The sequence below is a fragment of the Piliocolobus tephrosceles genome, chromosome 1, assembly GCF_002776525.5.
Source record: "Piliocolobus tephrosceles isolate RC106 chromosome 1, ASM277652v3, whole genome shotgun sequence".
Taxonomy (NCBI): Eukaryota; Metazoa; Chordata; class Mammalia; order Primates; family Cercopithecidae; genus Piliocolobus; species Piliocolobus tephrosceles.
The window spans coordinates 199,749,874-199,775,303 of NC_045434.1; the positions used below are offsets into that span (position 1 = coordinate 199,749,874).

The 25,430-nt window shown below is 48.6% G+C and overlaps 1 protein-coding gene across 1 annotated transcript; it reads left to right on the forward strand.

Moving 5' to 3' along the window:
• The first annotated feature begins 3,961 nt into the window (after positions 1-3,961).
• LACTBL1 (lactamase beta like 1) lies at positions 3,962-24,334 on the forward strand. Its single transcript, XM_023219287.2, has 8 exons — positions 3,962-4,051; positions 4,409-4,525; positions 11,624-11,759; positions 13,838-13,947; positions 17,008-17,165; positions 18,179-18,417; positions 21,953-22,058; positions 23,353-24,334. The coding sequence occupies exons 2-8, from the start codon at positions 4,514-4,516 to the stop codon at positions 24,332-24,334; spliced, it is 1,743 nt and encodes a 580-aa protein (XP_023075055.2). The 5' UTR covers positions 3,962-4,051; positions 4,409-4,513.
• The last annotated feature ends 1,096 nt before the right edge of the window (positions 24,335-25,430 follow it).

Consider the following 25,430-nt stretch of genomic DNA (forward strand, 5'->3'; position numbering starts at 1 on the left):
GGTAAGGTTTTTGATTTTTCCCCAAAGAGTAGGAGGCAACCACGAAGGGCAAAGGATGAACGTGATCTTTCGTGTGTAAACGAAGATGAATAATTCCTCCCTATGGGGATGCTGTGGGGAATATCTTGGTTCGTGGATGGAAAGCCCCTGGACAAGGGCCTAGAGGAAGAGACACATGCAAGTAAATTACCCTTTAAAGGAGGCTCAGGCTGGGCCAGAGATCTTTCACATGGGCATCTACTGCCATCCTGGGGCCACTGTGCTGTATGACATGCTGTGGGTTCCCGTCTAGTTAAATTCGGGAGGGGTAGGGCTGGTCACTGCAGTGAAAAATGGCTGCCTTCAGAACTGGGCTAGGAGCAAGGGAGGAGTTCTCAGGGAGGGAGTGGTGTCCTGGGGCCGAGAGCTGCAGAACCCAGGAGTGCTAGGTCTGGGGACATAAACCTGAATAAGACACAGTCCTTGCCCATAGACTGATTAATATTAGGTAGTGTTAGTGAGACCTTGTCTCAAAAAACAAAACAAAACAAAACAAAACAAACCCAAGTCATAGTAGGAAGCTGAACTTTATGGGGCCCTTACTAGGTGCCAGGCTCTCTCTGGGCTGCCTGCTTCATGAGCACATTCCATTTAATCCTCACAGCAACTGAGGAGTCTTGTCAGTGTCTAGGAACGACAGGACTCCTGGGTCCAATCCCAACCCTGCCACTTCCTGGGGACTTCCCTTTCCAGAGCATCAGTTTCCTTGGATGTGAAATGGAGACAGAATAGAAGCTGCCTCCCGAGATTGTGGAGACCAGAGGACATAGCACAGGGGGCTCTAAGGACCATATGTGGTACATTGTCAACAGGCAGTCTGTGTCCAAGAGGTGGGCTGCCAGCTCTGAGCCGCAGAGAAGATTAACGAAGCAGCCAAGTGCAATGAAAAAGACCAGGGTCCAGGTCAATTGTTGTCAGTAAACTTGTTATGTGACCTTGGTAAGTCATTTTCCCTCGTGAGCCTCTTTTGCCAGCCACACAATGTGGAGTTTGGACAAAATCACTCAGATTTTTGGCTATGGGGGCTACAGAAGAAGATCTAGAAGGTTTGCCACCATCCATCCCCGACCCTGAGCATCAGTAGAAGGAAATAGTAATTCAAGGCTCTGTTGAAATAATGAGGTGGAGACTGGTGTGATCCGTAAGTTGCAGAGGAGCCTCGCTCCTCAAAGTGTGGTCCTTACACCAGCCTCAGCATCATGTAGGAGCTTGTTAGAAACGTAGGCTCTCGGATCCCACCCTGGCCCCCTGGCTCAGAACCTACCATGTAACACAATCGCCAGGATGCTCCTGCACACAAGAAAGTGGGACACACACTGATCTGGGGCACTGATTCTCAACCTTGGCCACACAGTGGAATCACCAAGGAGCCTCCAAAGGTTGCGGCATCCAAGCTGCGCCTCGGGGATCTCTGCAGTGGGACCCAGACACCAGGGGTTTTTAAGAGCTCCCCAAGTAATCCCAATGTGCAACCTCATCTAATGTTGAGAAGGAATATATGTTTTATCTTTTGTATCAACTGAAGTCAATAGAAAATCTTCTAGATTGTTCACGGAGAGAGATCTGATACCTGCCACAGAGGCCAGGTAGAAGTTTGACATGAAAGTCAGGTCATGGCTGGGAGTGGTGGCTCACACCTATGTCGACCAAAAGAATCAAAACTCTGTAAAATACTTGAAGAGAAATATTAGCTAAATGTGAGTGACCAATGGCCTGTGACACAGCCCTCAGGAGGTCCCGAGATTATGTGCCCAAGGTGGTTGGGGTACAGCTTTTTTTTTTTTTTTTTTTTTTTTTAGACAGTCTTGCTATGTTGCCCAGGCTGGAGAGCAGAGGCATGATCTCAGCTCACTGCAACCTCTGCCTCTTGGGTTCAAGTGATTCTCCTATCTCAGCCTCCCAAGTAGCTGGGATTACAGGCGCACACTACCACGCCCGGGTAATGTTTTGTATTTTTAGTAGAGATGGGGTTTTGCCATGTTGCCCAGGCTGATCTTGAACTCCTGACCCCAGGCAGTCTGCCCGCCTCTGCCTCCCAAAGTGCTAGGATTATAGACGTGAGCCACCATGCCTGGCTGGTTTTATACATTTTAGGGAGGCATGAGACATCAATCAAATACATTTAAGATGCACATTGGTTTGGTTTAGAAAAGTGGGACAGCTCGATGTGGGGGCTTCCAGGCTATAGGTAAACTTAAAAATGTTCTAGTTGACAATTGGTTGAGTTTGAGGAACTGAGATCGATAGAAAGGAAATGTTTGGGTTAAAAGATTGGGGAGACCAAAGTTTTATTGTGCAGAGGAAGCTTATAGCTAGCAGGCTTCAGAGAGAATAGGTTATACAATGTTTTCTTATGGGACTTAAAACGGTTGCTGAGTGTTGATTATCTCTTGGGTCTGGAAATGGAAAAGGAAGAGGATTCTCTATAGAATGTAGATTTTTCCCACGAGAGACAAACTTTGCAGGGCAATTTTGAGATATAGCAAGGGAATATATTTGGGGTTAAACTATTTTGATTTCTTTATTTGTTATGTGATGTTATGCTGGAGAAGTATGATGAGTCACATCTGACCCTTACTTCCCATCAAGGCTTAAACCAGTCTTTTGATCTTTCAGGTTACGTTAAGAGTGCCCTGGCTGAGAAGGAAGTCCATTCAGATGGTTGGGGGCCTTAGAATTTTATTTTTGGTTTACACCTATAATCCCAGCACTTTGGGAGGTGGAGATGGGAGGATCGCTTGAGGCCAAGAGTTTAAGACTAGCTGGGCAAAAAAGGGAGACCCCCATCTGTACCAAAAGCAATTAAAAAATAATAATTAGCTGGGCATAGTGGTGCCTGCCTGTATTCTCAGATACTCAGGAGGCTGAGGCAGGAGGATTGCTTGAGCTCAGGAGTTGGAGGCTGCAATGAGTTTTGATTGCACCACTGCACTCTAGCCTAGGTGACAGAGCACGACTTTTTTTTTTTTTTGACAGTCTCACTCTGTCATCCAGGATGGAGCGCACTGACATAATCTCATCTCGGCTCACTGCAGCCTTCACCTCCCAGGCTCAAGCAATGCTTCAGCTTCAACCTCCAGAGTAGCTGGGACTACAGGGCAATGCCATCATACTTGGCTATTTTTAAATTTTTTCTAGAGATGAGATCTCACTATATTGCCCAGGCTGGTGTCAAATGCCTAGGTTCAGGCCATCCTCCTGCCTTGGCCTCCCAAAGTGCTGGGATTACAGGCATGAGCCACCATACTCAGCTGACCTTGTCTTAAAAAAAAAAAAAATGCCAAGTTTATGATAAGAAGCCAAACTTTATGGAGCACTTACTGGGTGCCAGGTTCTGGGCTGCCTGCTTCATGAGCACATTCCATTTAACCTGCACACTAACCAAGGTGGTATTATTGTCCCCACTTTATAGATGTGAGGCAAAGAGGTTATGATCCCTGGTCACACAGGCTCACACTGGCAGTGACAGACTAATATTTGTACCCAGGTTATCTGAATGTTTCACAACTAGGCTGACCCCAGTGGTCTTCAAACTGGTTCCTTGGAGCTCTGGGTTCCTCAGAGGTGCCTGAGGAGCTCGTGTGGGGTCAGACCAAGCCTGGAAATCTCTCTCCTTTCCCTTCCCAGCTGGAAGTGACCCTGGTGGCCTCCTGACATCTCTTGTCCACACTGGGTTTGGCAGAGACTCATTTTGGAGAGAGTGTTCCTTTCTTCACCAGCCTGGAGCACTCAGGTCACACGGTGTTACCCAATGTTCCCTGACAGCTCTCCCCTGCTTCCCCGCTGCTCGGGGACCCCAGAAGCTAATCCCCATGGCAGCAGGCACTCTGAGGGATTAGCGCTGGGGAAATTAGGCGCCACATCTGCCGGCCCCTGGAGAGCTTGGTAAAGCCTGTGCCTCAGAGCTTGGGAAGCCATTCCTGTCCTCTGGAACACAGGGGACTCCCAGAGGCACTGGTTGGCCAAGCTGGGGCCTGAACTGCCCTGTTCTTGCTGGCACCTTCTGAAGAGGGTAAGTGGTAGCCAAGAGCCTGAGGGCCTAACCAAGATTGTTCTGAGCAGGCTTAGGGGGGTGGCGGGCGGTGGGGGGAAGAGGAGCTGGAATTCAATGCAGGGGCACGCAGGGTGACCAACGGTCCCGTTTACCTGGGACTGAGGGGTTTCTGGGAATGCAGGACTTTTGGTGCTAAAATCAGGACAGTCCTGGACAAACGGGGATGCTGGGTCACCTGGCAGGGGTTTCTGAGCCTGCTGTTTCTCTCACCTGGGAGCGGGGACATGTGAAGGAGAGGGTTACTTTGGTCCCCTGCATCCTCGGCTACCCTCCTTGTTTTCTAGCTTTTCTCTGTTCCCCTCCTCTTTTTGCCAGCCCCTCAGGATCTCTTTTTGCCTTCACTCCTCTGACTCAGTTTCCTGCTTACAGGATCTCCTGCCGAATCCTCAAAGAGCCAGAATCTTCCATGCCTTGGAGAGAATGAAGGCCGAGGTGAGGCACAGCCCCAAGAAGCCGTCACCATGTGTCAGCTTCTGACACATGTCTGACCATGCCACCATCCTGCTGGCTTCAAATATTGGGCTAACTCCCCCCCACATGACCTTCATCATCATCATCATCATTATCGTCATCGTCATCATCATCATCTCTAGAGCTTGTACCTGCAGGCCAGGAACTGTTTCAAATGTTTTAGGAACAGTTTCAAATGTTTTACTAAAGTCACTGAATTCTCAAAACAAACCAGAAACTAACCCCTCTTCCTTTTTTACATCCCCAGAGGCCTCTGTCTGGAGTGACCCAAGCTCATCCCCAACTACCTGTTCAATGACTCTCTCCTCCTCCTCCCTCCCCCTAGGCTGAGCTCATCTGTATATGTGAGCCCTGAAGCCCTTTATTACACCTCTAGCTACCAGTTGGTGAACAGCTCTCTATGGGCTTTGCATGCACTATCTTATTTATTCTCAACTAAACCCTATAAGATGTAGGAAGAATTGTTATCTGCATTATGCAGATGAGAAAACTGAGACTCAAAAGGGTGAGGTCATTTGTCCAGAATGAGTGGTAGAGCCAGAGTCAAGTCCTGCTTCCCTGGCCCCAGGTCCTTGTGTCTGATTATGCCACCGTCCTGCTGGCTCTGTGGGGGCAGATGTGGCCCAGCACACAGCAAGCCCTCGGGGATTGTTTTCTGAATGAATGACTGGACAAAGAGTAGTCTTCCCAGAGTGGGCTGTGAGCATGAGGAAGGAGGTGAGGGTGACTGGGGCACAGAACACCTGAGAAGGAGCAGGGGTTGAGGGGTGGCGGAGCTGTGTTATAGCTGGGGTTTGGGAAAGCCTGGTTCTTCCTGGGCCCTCCCCTGCTGCCAGCAATTTTCTAGCTGGGAAGGGAAAGGAGAGAGGTTTCTAGTGGCTACTGCAAGTCAAACTGTGAGCAGCTGGCAAGCAGCTTAGAGATTAAATACTGACCCACCTTTGGGTCTGTTGGAATAAATCCTGAGATTGGAGACAGACTTGAGATGAGGCTGGGCCCCAGAGGAGGGCTACAAATTGGGGATGCAGAGATCCCAGCTGCGTTTTGAGGAGGAGCGGAGTAGTGCATCTTACAGAGCTTGAATCTCAGCTCTGCCATTCACTGCCTGTGGACTCAGCAAGTCAATTAATGTCTCTGAATTTTATTCTTCACCTAAAAATAAGCTAAGGACCTGCTGGTCACACCTTAGGTGCCAGTTAGGGGATAGCAGGCTGCCTTCCCACCAAGGGGTCCTCACTGCCCCTGCAGCTCTGTGTTCATGCTAGGAGGGGACTATCTTCCATGTGATCCTGCAGCAATATCTGAGAGCCTTCCATTCACTCCTTTGTATCTGGGGTTACTCCTCCAACAGGTGGAGAATCCCAGTGCTTTTGGGATCTTTAAAGGCTTTATTTTATAAAAATTGGGGTATCATCTACATGAAATAAAATCTGTGCAGTTCTATGAAGTTTTTTTTTTTGTTTTTGTTTTTGAGACAGGGTCTTCCTTTGTTGCCCAGGCTGGAGTGCAGTGGCATGATCATAGCTCACTACGGCCTCTAACTCCTGGGCTCAAGCAATCCTCACACCCCAGCCTTCCAAGTAGCTGGGACTACAGGTGCATGCCAGCAAGCCTGGCAATTTTTTTCTATTTTTTTGTACAGTCGGAGTCTTGCTATGTTGCCCAGTCTGGTCTTGAACTCCTGGCCTCGAGTGGTCCTCCTGCCTCGGCCTCCCAGAGTTCTATGAGTTTCAGTAAATGTATACAATACCATAACCACCACCACAATAAACATGTAGCACAGTTCCATGACCTCCCCAAAGTCCCTTCTGCTCTTTTGTAGTCTACCCCATCCCTACCCCCAGGCAACCACTGAGTTGTTTTCTGTTCCTATCATTTTGTCTTTTCCAGAATTTTCTATAAGTTGTATTCTATAGTCTGTAGCCATTTAGTCTGGCTTATTTCACTTAGCATCTTGCCTTTGAGGTTCATCCACATTATTGCATGTATCAATAGCTCGTTCCTTTACATTGCTGAGTAGTATTCCCTTGTGTAGATGTCTATTTACTACAGTTTGTCTGTTTACTCACCAGTTGAGGAGCATTTGGGTTGTTTCCAGTCTTTGGGTATTATGACCAAAGATGATTTCAGTGAGAACCCCAGATTCTACAGCTGAAAGACACTTTTGAAATCACATAAGATTTCCAGATATAAAAGTAAATTATTTACAAGTAGCCCAACCGTCTTCAACACCTGGAGAAGTAGAGGCTCAGAGAGGGGAAGAGACTTGTCCAGAGTTACAACTGACTCATGAGGTGGAGCTAAGATTTGAACCCAAGTCTTTCAACTTGCAGGACCATGTAAAGTTCAAAAGAATTTCCTGAGAACCTGCTAGTGCCCGGTGGGGTACTGGGTGTCCAAGGCATAAGAGCCAGGAGGGAATTCTCTGCTGGTACTGCAGAGAATCCTTACCTCATAGGCACCTAGACAAAGAAGCCAGTAGTAGCCAGTTACCATGAGCAGCTCTGTCTGGGGGAGAATGAGAAAGCTTCACAGATGCCTATGGGTGTTAAGGGAAGAACACAGTTTGTCTGATGGAAAAGGATAAAAGGAAACCACAGCCCCAGGGAATGGCAGGTGCAAAAGTACAGAGAGGGGCAATGATGCAGGAGGTAGATGGGGCATAAAGACACAGGGGCCAGGGGAGGGGCAGGGAATGGGCTCGTGGAGTTTGTCGGAGTCGGATCATAGAAAGTCTCTCTTGCCAGATTGTTTCCTGTAGAACAGAGCCTGGCGCACTGTGCTCAACATGTGAGCGATCTTTGTTGTGGAAGAGAGTGCTGGGTTGGACAGGGAGGGATGGAACATAAACTCAGCGAGACTCTCCTGGAACAGAGCCCAGAAGGCAGATGTCTGTATGTACAGACTGTTGATATATTTCAGAGTTGGCATAAGAGTCAGTGGGGACAGGTTGGTGTATTTAATAAATAGTACCGGACTACTGATTATCCATATGGAAAAATTTAAAATTGGATCCCTACTTTATTCTATAACCAAAAATTCTTTTGTGTGTGAAAGTACAAAAACCTCTATTTCTGACCTCCATGTAAAGAAAGATTTCTTAAGCACACACATGCACTATATACACAACGCAAACCAAAAAAACAATACTGGTAAATTTGGCAACAACCAAAACCAAAACCAAAACCAAAAGCCCTCCTATTCAAAAATACTGTAATGGCCTGATCACATCACTGCACTCCAGCCTGGGTGACAGAGTGAGACTGTCTCAAAACAATCCCAAAATACTGCAATAGCTAATAGGGCTTACGATGTGCCAGAGAATGTTATTTTCATATATTAACTCATGTAATCCTTACAAATTTATGAGTTAGGTACTATTATCATCCCCATTTTACAGGTGAGGAAACAGAAGCACAGAGAAGTTAACTTATTTTCTTAAGGTCACACAGTGGTAAGTGACTGAGCTAAGATTGCAAATCAGGCAATCTGGCCATGGATTCACCACTACACTATTCTACCTCTCCACAAAAGTTATCAACACAGAGTGAAAATCAAGCCACAAACAAGAGTGTATGAGGAACTCTAATAAGTAAAGAAAAAAGAATAGAAAAAGACCAGGCAAAGGAGAACAGTCCAACTGAAGAAAATCAAACCCAAATACGTACAAGAAACACATGAACAGGTATTCAATGTTATTAGCCGCCAAGAAGATGCAGATTAAAAATATTAACAGCAATGAGAATTAAAGGTGGGACGAGTAAAAATTGGAATGACAGCTTCAGAGAGGAACAGAACAGTATGTGGCTAAGTTGAAGATGGCTGTACCTTGCCACCCAGAAATTTCACTTTTAGCACAGGATTCCCAACTCGACTGTAAAATAGTCACTTTTTTTTTTTTTTTTTTGAGACGGAGTCTTGCTCTGTTGCCAGGTTGGAGTGCAGTGGCACAATTTCGGTTCACTGTAACCTCCAACTCCTGGGTTCAAGCAATTCTCCTGCCTCATCCTCCCAAGTAGCTGGGACTACAGGTGCATGCCACCATGCCCAGCTAGTTTTTTTGTATTTTTAGTAGAGACAGGGTGGTGTCACCATATTGGCCCGGATGGTCTCCATCTCTTGAACTTGTGATCCACCCGCCTTGGCCTCCCAAAGTGCTGGGATTACAGGCATGAGCCACCGTGCCCGGCCAATAGTCATGTTTTTAAGGTAGCCTGGCCCCAGGCTCTAACTACTACACTACTCAGTATGTTTATGCAACAGCACACTCCACAGAAGTCAAAATGAATAACCCAGAACTGTAGTTAGCTAATTGAATAAAAAGCAAGTTGCGGGAGGATTATACAGTATGAAATCATTTATATATGTTCAAAAATGTGCAAAACAATACTACATGCTGTTTATGGAAACATAAATAGTAAAAGAATAAACATGTGCATAATTATGATAAACACCAAGATCAGCATGGGTGTTACATTTGGGGAGAGTAGGAAGGGACTGAGATCCATGAAAGGTACGCAGAGGGCTTCAACTCCACCTAGAATGTTTTATTTTCATCCAGCATTCATTTAACAAATATTTATGAGGGTCTGCTATGTTCCAGGAACTGTTTTGGGTACTGGGAATACCTCAGTAAACAAAACAAACAACAATCCTTATGGGATGGGGAAACTGAACAGACAAAGTAAATAAGTAATGACATAGTATATTTGAAAAATGTAAGTATATGAGAAAACTACGATAAAATGTTAAGATTCAACAAAGTTGAGCGTTAAGTGCCCAAGAATTCATTACATTATAAGTCTCTCTCTCTCTATATATATATATATGGCACCATTATATATATGTATACGTGTGTGTGTGTATATATGTATGTATGTGTGTGTGTATACATATATATGGAGAGAGAGAGAGAGAGAGAGACAGAGACAGAGCAAGGAACAGGGTCTTGCTCTGTCGTCCAGGCTGGCATGTAGTGGTGCAATCATAGCTCACTGTAGCCTCGACCTCCCAGGCTCAAGCAATCCTCCCATCTCAGACTCCTGGGTAGCTGGGACCATAGGCATGTACCACCACACTCAGCTAATTTTTATTTTTATATTTATTTATTTTGAGACAAGGTCTCGCTCTGTCACTAGGCTGGAGTGCAATGGTATGATCTTGGCTCACAGCAACCTCCACTTCCCAGGTTCAAGTGATTCTCCCACCTCAGCCTCTTGAGCAGCTGGTATTACAGGCACACACCACTACGCCTGGCTAATTTTTCTATTTTTTGTAGAGGCAGGGTTTTGCCATGTTGCCCAGGCTGGTCTTGAACTCCTGGGCTCAAGTGATCCACCCATCCTGGCCTCTCAAAGTGCTAAGATTACAGGTGTGAGCCACTTCACCCAGCCAATGTTTAATTTTTCTGAGGAGAAAGGATCTTACTATGTTGCCCAGGCTGTTCTCACACTCCTGGGCTCAAGTGATCCTCCCATCTTGCCCTCCCAAAGTGCTAGGATAATAGGAGTGAGCCGCTGGGCCCAGTGTATATTTTTCAGTAACCTTGAAATATTTTCTAATTATAACAGGCCAGGAGGGCTTGATGACTGACTAGAGGTAGGGATTGAAGGACATAGAGGGGCCCAGGCAGAACCTGAAGCATGACTAAGTGGAGGCAGGTGCCACAAACTGATGTTGAAAATACGAGAGAAGGAGGAGGGGGTGAAACAAGTGAGTTTTCTGCTCCGGATGTTGAGTTCCAGATACTTGAGGACTTCCAGGTGGAAATGCTCTGCAGGGAGTTGAAATGGGAGTCTGAAGGAGAGGGGAGAGAGCTGGGCAGGAGAGAATCAGAAACCATTAGCATGTGACTGGTGTCCTTGTACATGAGATCATCTGGGGATTGAGTCTTTCAGGGAATTTGTCCACATTTAAACTGTCAAATGGATTGGCATAAAGTTGTTCGTAATATTTCTCTGTAGGAGCTGTAGTGATGCCTCCTTTCATTTCCGATTTGGTAATTCACCACTGGGGGATTGTGTGTGTACTGAGGATAGAGGCGGCAAGGGGGACAAATACCACGTTTGTAGGACAGAAGTGGAAGAGGTGCCTTTGAGAAAGGGAGGTAGGCAAGGAGGAGTTAATGAAATATTTGGTTAACACCCATCTCCTCCTAAAACTGTAAACCTCCTAAAGGCAGGGAAGAGTTCCTTTGTGTTCATCAGTATATCCTCAATATCTGGCTCAGTGCCTAGCACGTAGGAGGCATTCAATAATAGCTAACACATATGTAGTGTTATCATGTACCAGCTACTATTCTAATTTATTAACTTATTTAATCCTTGCAACTGAATACAAGTAGGTACTATTATTTTCAAGGAATTGTATTGAGATATAATTCATATGACATAAAATTCACCATTGTTAAGTGTACAATTCAGTGGTTATAGCATATTTACAAGATTGTGCTGTCAGCACCATAATCAATTTTAGAACATTTTCATTGCCCCCTCAAAAACTCAAAGGCATTAGCAGTGACTCTTCATTCCTTGCTACCCCCCATCCCCTGGCAACCAGTAATGTACTTTCTGTCTCTATGGGTTGTCTATCTAGACATTTTATATAAGTAGAAGAACGAAATATATGCCATACTTGTAAGTTTTCTGAGGCCCCCCCCCGACCATGTTGAACTGTGAGTCAATTAAACCTCTTTCCTTTATAAATATAAAGGCTAATAAAGGGTATGCCTTTATTAGCAGCCTGATAACAGACTAATACAGGAGAGCTGAGGAAATCTTCCTGGAGGAGGTGGCATTTCAGCTGGTCTTACGGTATTTCACTAAGTCCATAGAGGAACGAGGTACAGCAAGCAGAGGGGTGGGTGCTTTTGCAGGGCAGAACTATTGAAAGAGTCACACTGGGAAGGGCACTGGTTTCACAACTGTGAAATTTATCCAAAGCTGTGGGCTTTTGTGACGTCTGGCTAACCTGAGACCTAGGAGGGGCCAAGGTTAGGGTCCCTCTCTTCCCTCTGACTGACCCCCAAGGGGACTATACCCTATGTCCTTGCTCTCCCAGTTTGGCTGGCGGCCCAGCTTGCTGAAAGTGAAGAAGAAGTGGCTCCTGCCGGCCATCTGTAGCTTCTTCTGCCTGCTCTCAGTGGTCATGACTGGCTGCTTCCTGTGGCAGTATCACCTCCCCAAGCTGAAGACTGGTGAGTGCAGAGACAGCCTAGAGTTCCTCCCCATAGCCCCCCTGGGTCCTCCTGGGCTTCGAGCTGCCACCCTGATTCTAGGGTGTAGGGGGAGGACTATAAGATTTAGACTCAGAAGCTCTGGCCTCCATTCTGAGTCCAGCTGTTACTAGCTGTGCATCTTTGGGACAGTCTTGCGTCCTCTCTGTGCCTTGATGCCCTCGTGTATAAAATGAGGATCCTGATTCCACTGGGGTTCTTCAAGACACCCAGTTTGGGGGTAAAATTCAAGGACACCAAAGAAAGAGCAAACGGTGTTTCCCTTCCTCTGCCTTTGGCCACCATGATGGAATCTCCGGGCTCTAGCCCCCTTTCAAGACCTTCCTGCAGATGTATCTAAGACCTCAATAGGAGCAACTCACAGGTGTTCAGGGGCAGCAGCTGCCAAGCCTTGGAGCCTCTCCTTCCTGGGTGGGTCAAGGCTTAATAAAGGAGCCGCCACTGCTAGTGATGCCTACCAGGCCCTCTGTTTCCCAATTAAAGTGGGAGGAGCACCACTGTCGACACCAGCCCCTACCTGGGTCCCAGGCTGAGCAAAGCCTAGGCTGTAGCTGGGACCACCCTATTCTGTGAAACCCATGTCATGGGGTTGTTGAGAAATCCTCCCTAAGGTTTGTAATTTTCCTGTTTGGGACTGTGTCGGTTATCTATTGCTAAGTAACAAATCACCCCAAAGCCTAATGGCTTCAGACAAAGCAAGTGATTATTTCCCATAATTCTGTGGGCTGGCTGGTAGCTCTGCTGCTGGTCTAGCCTGGGCTCTTTCCGGTGCAGTGGGCAAGTCAGCTGAGACAGCGGGGTGGTGGGTGGAGGAGGGACCTCTCCCTCAGCGTGGACTCTCCCTCTCAAGGCCGCTATCCCAGATCCGTCCACAAGGTGGCAGTGTTCGCAGGGAGTAAGCCCCGTAAGGTCTAGCCTAGGCAGGTCGCAATTTGTTCGGCCTCATTCTTTTGGCCAGCCACAAAGCCAGCCAGCTTCGAAGGTGGAAGGAGCTGACAGAATTTATGGTCATATGGCTGAGCACTGCCTGTAATCTCAGCACTTTGGGAGGCGGAGGCGGGTGGATCATCTGAGGTCAGGAGTTCAAGACAAGCCTGACCATTATTGTGAAACCCTGGCTTTACTAAAAATACAAAAATGAACCGGGCATGGTGGTGCACGCCTGTAGTCCCAGCTACTTGGGAGGCTGAGGCAGGAGAATCGCTTGAACCCGGAAGGCAAAAGTTGCAGTGAGCTGAGATTGCACCACTGCACTCCGGCATGGGCAACAGGGTGAGACTGTCTCAAAAAAAAAAAAAAAAAAAAAAAAAAAAAATAGAATTTATGGTCATATGAAACCTACCACAGGGACCTTGTGTCAGTTTTGGATGGAGTCTCAGGGTGCAGTGGAAGACGAGGAGGATGTAATAATAGTCCTGGAGGGTGCTCATCCTCCTTCACACTCCATCCAGACTTAGAGGAAAAGGCTTGGGTGCTGCTGTGATGATATCAGAGCCTGAATCCTGTCCTGCCAGCACCTCACCTTCTCCCCTGAGATGCCGAGGAAGTCACACACCCAGACAAAGGCAGAACTGACTCAGGCTCCCAAAGCCCCAATGCTTAGCTCTGGTGAGAGAATAAGTTGTTGCTGTGGTTTAGGCCTGGGTCCTAAGCGGGCTTGAAGTCCATCCAAACACATAATCAGGATGAAGGCAAGTCAGACAGACAGACAGACATGGCGAAGCCTGCCCCACGCAGCCAGAATGGTCTAAGTCCACTGACTACAGGGAGATGGGAAGTTTGTTAAGCAAGAGAGAGGGGAGTACAGTGTCCACCAACCAGGAGCTGTGGCCTGCAGGGCTGTGCCTCCTCCCCAAGGAAACATGCTGCTCCATAGGCCTCTCAGGAGCTATGGCTGGTCTCTGCACCCTAATATCCCCTGGCTTGGCTCGGCTGGGGAGGGCTGTCCTCGAGGCACTGCTCTGGCCCTTGCTGCCACTTTCCCCCTAGATTCCTATCCTGATGTCTGTCTCCTCCTCACCATGTGATGTTCCCTCCAGGTTCCCTGGGACCAGTGGAGACCTCTGCCCCTGTGAGGATGTGTCCCCGGCACCCTGAGCCTGTGCCCCTGGCCCACCCACTCCCTGTGTTGAAGGAGGCCCTGGAAAAGGTCAGTGATGACCCAGGAGGGAACTGGGCATGGGGGCTGGGCCTGGGTGATGAAGCGGAGGGCAGTCCTTCTGAGCTGGCAATGGCATTCATCCATCCATCCATCCATCCATCCATCCATCCATCCATCCAACATGTATTTCTTGAGCATCTACTCTGTGCTAGGCACTATAGATATGGCAGGAAGAAGACACTGACTTGCTCTCAAGAAATTACTAATCTGGAAGTGAGAGAAACAGTGAAGCTACCAAACGTTTATAACTCTGGGGCAAGAGTGAGGTTAAGAAAAGTTTAGAGGACTTTGGAGGCACAAAGGAACGGGCCTTAGAGTTAGGGAGGGCTTCTGGAGGAAGTGGTGTCTAGGCTGAGATGTGAACAAGTAGCAGATGCCCAGATGACATGTGCGTGGTGAGGGAACCTGGGAATGGAGAGGTGTGCTCCAGACAGATGGAACAGCACGTGCAAGGGCCTGGAGGCTGCAGAAAGTACATGACACATACAGAGAACTGAGAGGCCATAGGTGGGAGGTAGGGAAGCTGAGACGGGAGAGGATGACAGAGCCCATATTGCAGAGGCCACCGCGATACTATTAAACACTCCATGCCCTCCAGCACAACATTTACCATTGCAGGATGGCCAAACCCTAGAGGGAGGTGTCTGTCAGCTCTAGTCTGTGCCAGTCAGACCCCAGCCACTTGGGTCACTCACCTTGGGAGACATGGAGACAAGTGAAACATGATCAGAAGTATATGAGCCGCAGCATGATGGGGGAGACTCGAAACTGTCATCCGAGGAACAGTTAAAGGGAAAGGGCTGTTGAGTCCCGAGAAGAGAAAGCGTGGGCCAATGCAGAGACAAAATCACTGCTTGCAAATACCTGAAAGGTTTTTGTGAAGGAGAGAGAGCAGAAGGGTGCTATGTGGCTTTCAGGAGTTATAGCAAATTTTCAAAAAAGCAACAGTAATAACCATGCTGCCTTCTGTTGAGCACCTGGTATGTGCGATTGCCACGTAACCACTGACATGCATTCCTCATGAATCCCTATCTATAGAGGAGGAGACAGAGGCTCAGAAAGGCAAAGTTAGAGCCGGGCGCGGTGACTTACGCCTGTAACCCCAGCACTTTGGGAGGCCGAGATGCGTGGATCATGAGATCAGGAGTTCAAGACCAGCCTGACCAACATGGTGAAAGCCTGTCTCTACTAAAAATATAAAAAAATCAGCTGGGCATGGTGGCACATGCCTGTAATCCCAGTTACTCAGGAGGCTGAGGCAGGAGAACTCTTGAACCCAGGAGGTGGAGGTTGCAGTGAGCTGAGATTACGCCACTTTACTCCAGCCAGGGTGACAGAGCGAGACTCTGTCTCAAAACAAAAAACAAAAAACAGAAAAACAAAAAAAAAAGAAGGGCAAAGTTAGTGCAGGGATGGAAAGTGGAGGTGGACTGAGCTCAGCCAAGGGTATGTAAAATCACTTGGCAAGGTGGTCTGGAGGTTAATTAAGATGTAGGGGCCAGCTGCAGTGGCTCACGCCTGTAATCCCAGCACTTTGGGAGGCCTAGGTGGACGGATCACCTGAGGTCAGGAGTTCGAGACCAACATGACCAACATGGTGAAACCCCGTCTCTACTAAAAATACAAAAATTAGCTGCATGTGGTGGCGCATGCCTGTAATCCTAGCTACTCAGGAGGCTGAGGCAGAAGAATCGCTTGAACCTGGGAGGTGGAGGCTGCAGTGAGCAGAGATGATGCCACTGCACTCCAGCCTGGGCGACAAAGCGAGACTCTGGTCTCAAAAAACAAAAAGCCAAAAACCAAAACAACAAAAAAAGAAGTGGGGCTGGACTTAGCACAGGGTTCCAATCTTGATTGCATCAGCCAGTAGCCACTTGGGCAAGTCACTTCCTAACTCACAGGCTATCATTTCTCATCTGTAAAATGGGCAGAAATTAGCATTGACTCATGAGGATGAAAGGAGACAATGTATGAAAATCACTTCATGCCATGCCTGGCACATTCTAAATGTCCAATAAATGTCAGCTGTTATCATCATCATTGCACTTCAACATTGAAAGTTATGAGGTATTTTTAATCAATGTTCAGGCTAGGTGAGGCGGCTCACACCTGTAATCACAGCACATTGGGAAGCCGAGGTGGGAGGACTGCTTGAGGTCGGGAGTTGGAGACCAGCCTGGTCTACAGAGTGAGATGCCATCTCTATGAAAAAATTTAAAAATGAACTGGGTGTGGTAGCATGTGCCTGTACTCCTAGCTACTCCACAGATTGAGGTGGGAGGATCACTTGAGCCCGGGAGATCGAGACTGCAGTGAGCTGTGCTTGAGCCACTGCACTCCAGCCTGGGTGACAGGGTGAGACTTCATCTAAAAATAAAATTAAATAAATAAATAAACAGATGTGCAAAGAGGGCCTGGGGCCCTGTATTAATAGTGAATTCCCCAACACTAGGGGTTCAGGCTAGACCTATTGGAGGTTTTCCAGGGCATCAGACATGGGTTTGACTAAAGCAGTAGTTCTTTTTTTTGAGACGGAGTTTCGCTCTTATTGCCCAGGCTGGAGTGCAGTGGCGAGATCTTGGCTCACTGCAACCTCCACCTCCTGGGTTCAAGCGATTCTCCTGCCTCAGACTCCCAAGTAGCTAGGATTACAGGTGGCTGCCACCATGCCCAGCTAATTTTTTTGTATTTTTAGTAGAGACAGGGTTTCATCATGTTGGCCTGGCTAGTCTTGAACTCCTGACTTCAGGTGATCCGCGTGCCTTGGCTTCCCAAAGTGCTGGGATTACAGGCATGGGCCACCATGCCTGGCCTTAAAGCAATCGTTTTAATCCCCTCTCCTTTTGAATTTTGTTAAGAAACTGTTTCTTTGAGAAAACATCTTATGAAGAAGCCCAACCTTGGGGACCCCAGCCCATGGGGCATGATTTGGAGGCTCCCTGGGGTGCTGCACGCAGGGTGTGGCTGTGGAAGAGGGTGGCTGTGCAGGATGATTACTGAGGGTGAGGGCAGGGGCGCCTGTCACTGCACCCGTTCTTCTCCCTCAAGGTGGACCACATCCTGCGCCAGGCAATGTCTGCCCCAGGCGTGGCTGCCATGTCTGCAGTTGTCATCCACAATGACACTGTGCTCTGGACAGGGAACTTTGGGAAGAAGAATGGCTCAGACCCGGCTTCTGGGGCCCCCAATGAGTACACCATGTACAGGTCAGCTGGGCGATCTCTAGGGTCCTGTGGAGGGGTAAGGGATGGGAGGGCAAGGGGGACCTAGGAGATAAAGATACTGAAGAGAAACATGGCTGGGGTCTAATCTGCCAGGGCCTATTATGACGTCTTGACAATTTTATAGAAGAGGAGACTGAAGTCCAGAGAGGACCAGTGAGTGCCCAATGTTACATCACAGGGGTAAAAGGTCAGGAAGGAATCCCTTCTGGAAAGAACCTTAGCCCTAAACCTCCCAAATTAGAAAAGGCTACCTTGTGCCCATCCCCCCAACCCTGACCATGTGCCACAAAGGAACCATAACCAGTTCCTGAGTCCTTGCCGCAGGTCCCTTCAAGTGGCAGCAGTGGCCCAGACCGAAACAGCTGGAGACATTCAATTGCATACATGGAGTCTCTCCTCCTGCGTGTTGCCTGAAGGATCCTCAAAGCTCACGATGCAGAGTGAACACATTTGTTCCTGGGGACACTGTGGGTTTTACAGGAGTCCAGAAGGAATTGTACTTAAACTGCACTTGCTCTGTGCCAGGCATGGGGCCAATAGCTATATGTGCTATCATGTATTGAACACTTACCACCTCCCAGGTATGTAGACAGGCACTTTGCATGCACAACCTCGTTCCATTCTTTTATTAATACAACCGGTGAAGCAGGCAATGAAACTGAATTTTAGATGGGTCTAGAAACTTGCCCAAGCCCACATGACCAATGAGAGGCAGAGGCACCATCCAAACCCAGGTCTGTCCTTGAATGGGAAATGGCTGGAAGAGAGCCTGGCACAGGGTGTCCATCCCACCTCAGCCCCTCGGCTTCTGGTTATGTTCTCAAGCATCCCAAAGGCAGCGCCACAGAGATTGGTTAGTTTCTGTTGGAAATGTTGACTTAGGCAGGGATGCAGTGCTTTTCTAGAATACTAAAAAGTTGCAGGCTGGGGGCAGGAGGTGGGTTGTGGGACCAACAGGATGCCCTTTGACCCCTTGTGTTTCCCACATTATCTAGGATCTCCAGCATCTCCAAGATCTTTCCCGTTCTCATGCTGTACCGTCTGTGGGAGGAGGGCATTGTGGCCTCCCTAGATGACCCTCTGGAGCGGTACGCCAGCACCTTCACCATTAACAACCCGCTGGGCCTGGCATCAGCCCCCAAACAGCAGGGCCTGATGGACAGGCTGGAGCAGGTGGGCCCTGCTCCAAGGCCTTCACCTGTCACCCTTCGAAGGATGGCCAGCCAGCTCTCAGGTGAGTCTCAGAGCTGACTCAGGCTGACCCAGACCATTTCAGGTGGGGAAGCTGAGGAGCAGGTTCTCATCCAGCCAGGCTGGGCTCACACTTGGCTCTGCTTTCTGAACTGGCCCTACGTCCCACTCACGGGACGTGGGTGGTGGGCCAACGAAAGAAACATCTCTAGAGGTAAAAGCTGAACTGAAGCCTGGACATTTAGACCAAATAGAAACATCAAGATGAGTTGGCAGGTCTTACCCATCAATGCAGGTCAAAATCAAGTTGAGAAGGCAAGAGCACGTCAACGAGTCAATATGAGGACAGGCTCAGAGGCTCATGCCTGTCACCCTAGTGCTTTGGGAAGCCGAGGTGGGAGGAGCCCAGGAGTTCTAAACCAGTTTGGGCAACATAGTAAGACCATATCTCTAAAAATTTTAAAAAACAGCCCAGGCATGATGGGTACACACCTGTAGTCTTAGCCATTTTGGGAGGCTGAGGTGGGAGGATCGTTTGAGCCCAGGAGTTGAAGGCTGCACTGAGCTATGACTGATGACATAGTAAGATCCGGTCTCTAAAAACAAAAGCCTATATTTGTAAACAATTCTACAAGGAAGACCTAATTTCCCTTAATATATAAAAGTCACCTACAAATTATTACAAAGACCAACAGCTCAACAGAAAAATGGGTAAAGGAGAGGAACAGAATTGACAGCTCACAGAAAATACTCTTAAGACTATTAAGGGCTGGGAGTAGGGGGTAGGGGGGAGGGATAGCATTAGGAGATATACCTAATGTAAATGACAAGTTAATGGGTGCAGCACACCAACATGGCACATGTATACATATGTAACAAACCTGCACGTTGTGCACATGTACCCTAGAATTTGAAGTATAATAATAATAAAAAAAAGAATATTAAGGGCTGGGTGTGGTGGCTCATGCCTTTAATCCCAGCACTTTGGGAGGCCAAGGCAGACGGACCACCTGAGCTCAGGAGTTTGAGACCAGCCTGGCCAACATGGTGAAACCCTGTTTCTACTAAAAATAAAAAAATTAGCTAGGCATGGTGGCTTGTGCCTATAATCTCAGCTACTCTAGAGGCTGAGGCAGAAGAATCGCTTGAACCTGGAAGGTGGAGGTTGCAGTTAGCTGAGATGGCAGCCTGGGTGACTAGAGAGAAACTCTGTCTCAAAAAAAAAAAAAAAAAAAATTAAGACATATTAAAAGATGCTCAACTTCATTCATAACAACATAAATATAAATTAAAACTATAATGAGATATGTTTTCCTTCATTAGACTGGCAAAGATGAACATGATGGACGCCCTGAGTTAGTGAGGTCTTGGTAAAACAGACCTTCTTACCCATCAATGCTGGGAATTTAAATTGGTGCAGCCATATGGAGGGCAACTGGTAATATCACAATTTAAAACGTATGTCCCCCTTGACTCAGCAATTTCATTTCTAGGAGATTCTCTTATAGATGTACTCACCCATGTCTTGCATGGAGGATGTATAATACCCAGTTGATCACTACAGCACTGTTTGTAATAGCAGAAGACTGAAACAACCTAAATGTCCATCAATATGGGAGTGGCTAAATGAACTATGACACAGCTGTACAATCAAACACTGTATAGCCCTAAAAAAAGGATAATCATGTGCTGCGTGTACTGAGATGGAATAAGAGAGAATACTAAGTAGGAAAAAAGCGTGTAACAGCATATTTTATATGCTACCATATAAATAATTAAAATAATATATACATATATAATGGATATGTGTATATGAATATATGTGTAATGTACATATTATATAACACACGTATATGTATTAGCTTATCTATATTATATATTATATATAATATTTAGTATATATATTAGCTTATATATGCATCAAATACCTTTGGAAGGGAGCTAAAGAGATTGAAACATTAGGTTGCCTCCAGGGAGGGGAAATGGGTGGCTAGGGACAAGGGTAAGAGGAAAATTTTTCATTGTATGCTCTTTGATTTCCTTTGACTCTTGAATCATGTAAATTAATTACTTATTAAAATAAATTATTTTATAATCATAAAGCTGTGATAACAAGTCAAGATGAAGTCAACAAGGTTGGGGGCAGGAGCAGGCTGGCACTGGAAGATGAAGCCAGGGCACAGGAATTGGGCAGGGCAGGATCAGGAACAAAGCAAGGTGGATGTGGAGGGATTGCTCTGAAAGCTTCTGAAGGATCCTCTGTTGGCCTTTAGAGGGAGGGGTGCTGTGTTTCGCTGTGATTGACACAGCCAAGCAGGAGAAGGCAGGTACTGTCTGCCCCGCCCCAAATGCCTTTGATTGGTCATATCTGCAGTCATAAACCCATCAACCCTAAAAAGTAGGAATCCCTCAAGTGCCCACGGCGTCCTTTTTACAAAGTGTGTTCAGGCCTGAGTCTTAGTCAATGGATGTGGTAGGTGTCACTCCCACACACAGAACTAGGGCTCCTTCCTCCTCCTCCTCTTTCTCCTTCTCCTTCTTCTTCTTTTGGCAGGGTCTCACTCTGTGTCCCATGCTGGAGTGCAGTGGCATGAATATGGCCCACTGCAACCTGGCCTCCTGGGCTCAAGCAGTCCTCCTGCCTCAGCCTCCCAAGAAGCTAGGACATGTGCTACCAAGTCCAGCTAATTATTTTTTGTAGAGATGGGGTCTTGCTGTGGTGCCCAGGCTTGTCTCAATCTCCAGGCCTCAGGTGATCCTCCCGCCTCAGCCTCCGAAGCGTTGGGATTATGGGTGTGAGCCACCCCACCTGGACCAACTCTTATTTTTGTTTGTTTTTTTGAGATGGAGTCTTGCTCTGTCGCCCAGGCTGGAGTGCATTGGCATGATCTCGGCTCACTGCAACCTCCACCTCCCTGATTCAAGCAGTTCCCCTGTCTCAGCCTCCTGAGTGCCCGCCACCACATCCAGTTACTTTTTTTGTATTTTTAGTAGGGACGGTGTTTCACCATGTTGGCCAGACTGATCTGCAACTCCTGACCTCAGGCAATCTGCCCACCAGATTACAGGTGCCCGCCACCACATCCAGTTACTTTTTTTGTATTTTTAGTAGGGACGGTGTTTCACCATGTTGGCCAGACTGATCTGAAACTCCTGACCTCAGGCAATCTGCCCACCTTTGTCTCCCAAAGTGCTGGGATTACAGACATGAGCCACTGCGCCCAGCCCCAAACTTTCTATAGTCGATGATAGCAATTATTTTTTGAGCAGTTAGTATGTGCTAGGCACCATATTAAACATTTTATCTAATCTAATCTAATCAGCCCTTGGATACAAGGATTATTTCCCTTATATTACAGATGAAGGACTGGGGCTCAGAGAGGCCCAGTGACCTGCCCAGTGACACACAGGCAGGAGAAGGCAGGACTGGAGTCCACACTAGGCTGATTTTCTTTTTTAAAAAACCAATTTGTTGTTGTTATCTCTCAACTCACGGAAGGTGGGGAGGGAGTGCAGCCAGGGGCCCACCATCCCACTCTCAGCCAGGCCCGGTAAGTCTGACCACTGCTCCTCCGTAGGGCTGCCCAGAAGGCTGCGCTCCACTTCGCTGCTGTGGAAGGGCAGCACCCAGGAGGCCCTGAACCTGCTCAAGGATGATGTGCTGGTGGTGGACCCGGGAACCAGGTAAGGAGGATAATTTGATGCCCAGCCTCACGTTAGGAGCCTCCTGGGGAGACACAGCTGCCTGGGAAAGAGCCCACATCACCTCATTCTAGGTAGTCAGAGCCAGGACAGACCTGCTCCCCAGCTGGAAAGGCCAAGGCCTAGAGAGGGGAGGCCAGCAAGGCAGGCGAGAGCTGGGCCCAGAATCCTGTTCTGTTCGAATGGAATGATTTTTCCATTCACCTTATTGAGCACCTACTTTGCCCAGAAGGTGCTAAACACCGAGTTTGCTCCTCATGGAGTTTGCACTCTTGTGAGGGAGACACTGAACAAACAAGCAAGGTGAATACAGATTTTGCCAGGTTGGAAATAAATGGGTTACTGACCAGATGAGGAGTGGGTAGCTGGGTGGCCACTGAACAGAGAAGCCCCACTCTGGGAGCAGTGGGGCTGTGGGGCTGGAAAGAGGACAGCTGGCACCCCCAGCTTCAGGGGCCCCCTTCTGAGCCTCTGGGTCAGTGACCCTTTTCCAGATTTGTCCCTCTGCTTCTCCAAATGCTGAACCTCAGGACCCACTTCTCTTAAGGAAGAAAGGATCCAGGTGATGCAGAGAGGAGATGCTTGGACATCTTCAGGCTGGAGTCCTCCTCTCAGCTCTCTGAATAACTTACTGCAGTGTGACCTTGGGTGATGCACTTTATCTCTGTGAAACTCATCTAACTAATCTTCCTCATCTGCAAAAATAAGGAAGTTGGCCTAGAGTTCAGGAATGCCTAGTAGAATATGTGAATTTTCACCCATCCTTGCACCTTTCTGAGGCACTATTTTAGAGATTCTGAAACTGTATTTGCTCTGGGAAAGAAAAGAGGCCTCTTGCTGGTTACTGGTGTCTGCCGCAGCCTGGAAGAAGGGAGGGGTGAGACTTGCCTCATACATGGTCACTATCATTTTTGTTTCCCCAGAGCAGTGTAAGCCTTTAATTTTCCATTAGATAAGGTAAATCATACTAAAGTGTGAAGGACCAATAAGATTTGTGTGACAGCTTTCCCAGGTGCACCGCTGAGCCCAGCCCTCTTCCAACCTGCTGTATGACCCCGGGCAATTTCCTGCCTCTCTCTGGGCCTTGGTCTTCCCAGAGGTAGAAGAGAGAGTTAGGGTCAATGCTCCAAAGTCTTTTACAGGTCTGACCACCTGGAATGCAGGGGAGCAGGTTCCCTCCCAGCCCACACCCCAGTCCCATGAAACTGGTGGCATTTCGGACAGTGTGGGCAGGTGAGAAGGGGCCCCATCCCAGTTGACACTGCTTTTCTTCCAGGTGCCATTACAGCACGCTGGCCTTCTCGCTCCTGGCCCACGTCCTGGCAGCTCACACCGCCCAGGGCGACTACCAGCGCTGGGTCTCGGAGAACGTGCTGGAGCCGCTGGGGATGGCAGACACCGGCTTCGACCTCACGCCCGCCGTGCGCGCGCGCCTGGCCGCGGGCTTCTACGGCAGCGGCCGGCCGGCTCCACTCTATGACCTGGGCTGGTACCGGCCGTCGGGCCAGATGTACTCCACCGCCGCCGACCTGGCCAAGCTGGCCGTGGCGCTCCTGGGCAGCGGGCCCCGGCGGCTCCTGCGGCCCGACGCGGCCAAGACGCTGCTGGCGCCGCTGCTGGCCTGCCCGGGCGCCTACTTCGCCAACGAGACGGGTACGCCGTGGGAGTTCCACGCGCAGCGGGGCTACCGGGTGGTGCGCAAGGACGGCGACCTGGACGGCTACGCCGCCACCTTCTCGCTGGTGCCCCCGCTGCGCCTGGGCCTGGTGCTGCTGCTGGCAGGGCCGCGGCCGCCCGGGCCCGACCTGGTGGCGCGGGCCTACGATGAGCTCCTGCCCGCCCTGGAGCGCGCCCTCCGGGAGGCCGAGCCCGGCCCGGCCCCGCCGCCCAGCGCGCACCCCTTCGCCGGCTACTTCACCTTCGCTAACCTGACCTTCTACGAGGTGCACGCCGGGCCGGCGGGCGAGCTGCGCCTGCGCCAGTTCGGGCCACGCGTGGAGGCGCTGGTGCCCCCAGCGTTCCGCACCCTGGCGCTGCGCCACCTGCACGGCCGCGTCTTCCAGCTGCACGTGGCCCGCGAGTTCCCCTGCACACTGCCGCTCGGCGACGCATGGCTCTCGCTTGAGGCCCAGCACGGGCAGCTGGTCAACTTCTACCCCTTGGATCACCACGGGCTGTCACCCGGCTTCGACGTGCCCGGCCTCAACACGTACAGAGTGCTGCGGCTGCAGCGCAAGCCGGTGTTCAAGACCCAGTGACCCCGGGCTCAGCCTGGAACCCGCTGCCCCTGGCCTCCCAGCTTTCTAGAGTGAGGTTTGGAAGGGCAGGCTGTGGGGATGCCTGTTGGAGAACCCGGGTAGTTGGCAAAGTGGAGTAGGGTGGTGCTACTCAAAGTTTGGTCCGCGGACCACAGCTGGAAATTCAAATTTTTCCACATCTATGAGGGAGGAAGGATTAAGTACAGGCATTAAGAGTAAACATTTAGAAACTTTAACAGGCAACCAAAAATTTAAGCATTGAAACAGTACTTTTGTGCCTGTTGAATCTAAAACAAAATATGGGCTTGTATTTTGTCTTTTAAAAATCAACCTAAGCAACCGGAGGCGGTGGCTCACACCTGTAATCCCAGCACTTTGCGAGGCCTTGGTGGGCGGATCACTTGAGGTCTGGAGTTCGAGACCAGCTGGGCCAACATGGTGAAACTCCGTCTCTACTAAAAATACAAAAATTAGCCAGGCATGGTGGAGGGCACCTGTAATCCCATCTATGCGGGAGGCTGAGACAGGAGAAACGCTTGAACCCGGGAGGCGGAGGTTGCAGTGAGCTGAGATTGCACCATTGCACTCCAGCCTGGGCAACAGAGCAAGACTCCATCTCAAAAAAAAAAAAAAAAAATTCAACCTAAGCCTGGGCAACATGGTGAGACCCCATCTCTACAGAAATAAAATACAAATTAGCTGGACATTGTGTCCTGTAGTCCCAGCTACTCAGGAGGCTCAGTCAGGAGGATCACTTGAGTATAGGATTTGAAAGCTGCAGTGACCCGTGTTCGTGCCATTGCACTCCAGCATCAGTGACAGAGCAATACCCTGTCAAAAAAAAAATTAAAAAAAAAATCAACCTTATTGAATTATAACTTACATAAAATGAAATACACATGATTGGAGTACAGTTGGGTGATTTTGACAAATATTTATACCCACCACCACAATCAAGATATAGAAAATTTCATCACCCCCAAATTTTCCCCCTACTCCTTCGCAGTCAGTTCTCTCTTTCTCACTGATCTGCTTCCTGTCACTATAGATTAGCTTTGCCTGTTCTAGAATTTCTTTTCTTTTTTTTTTTTTTTTT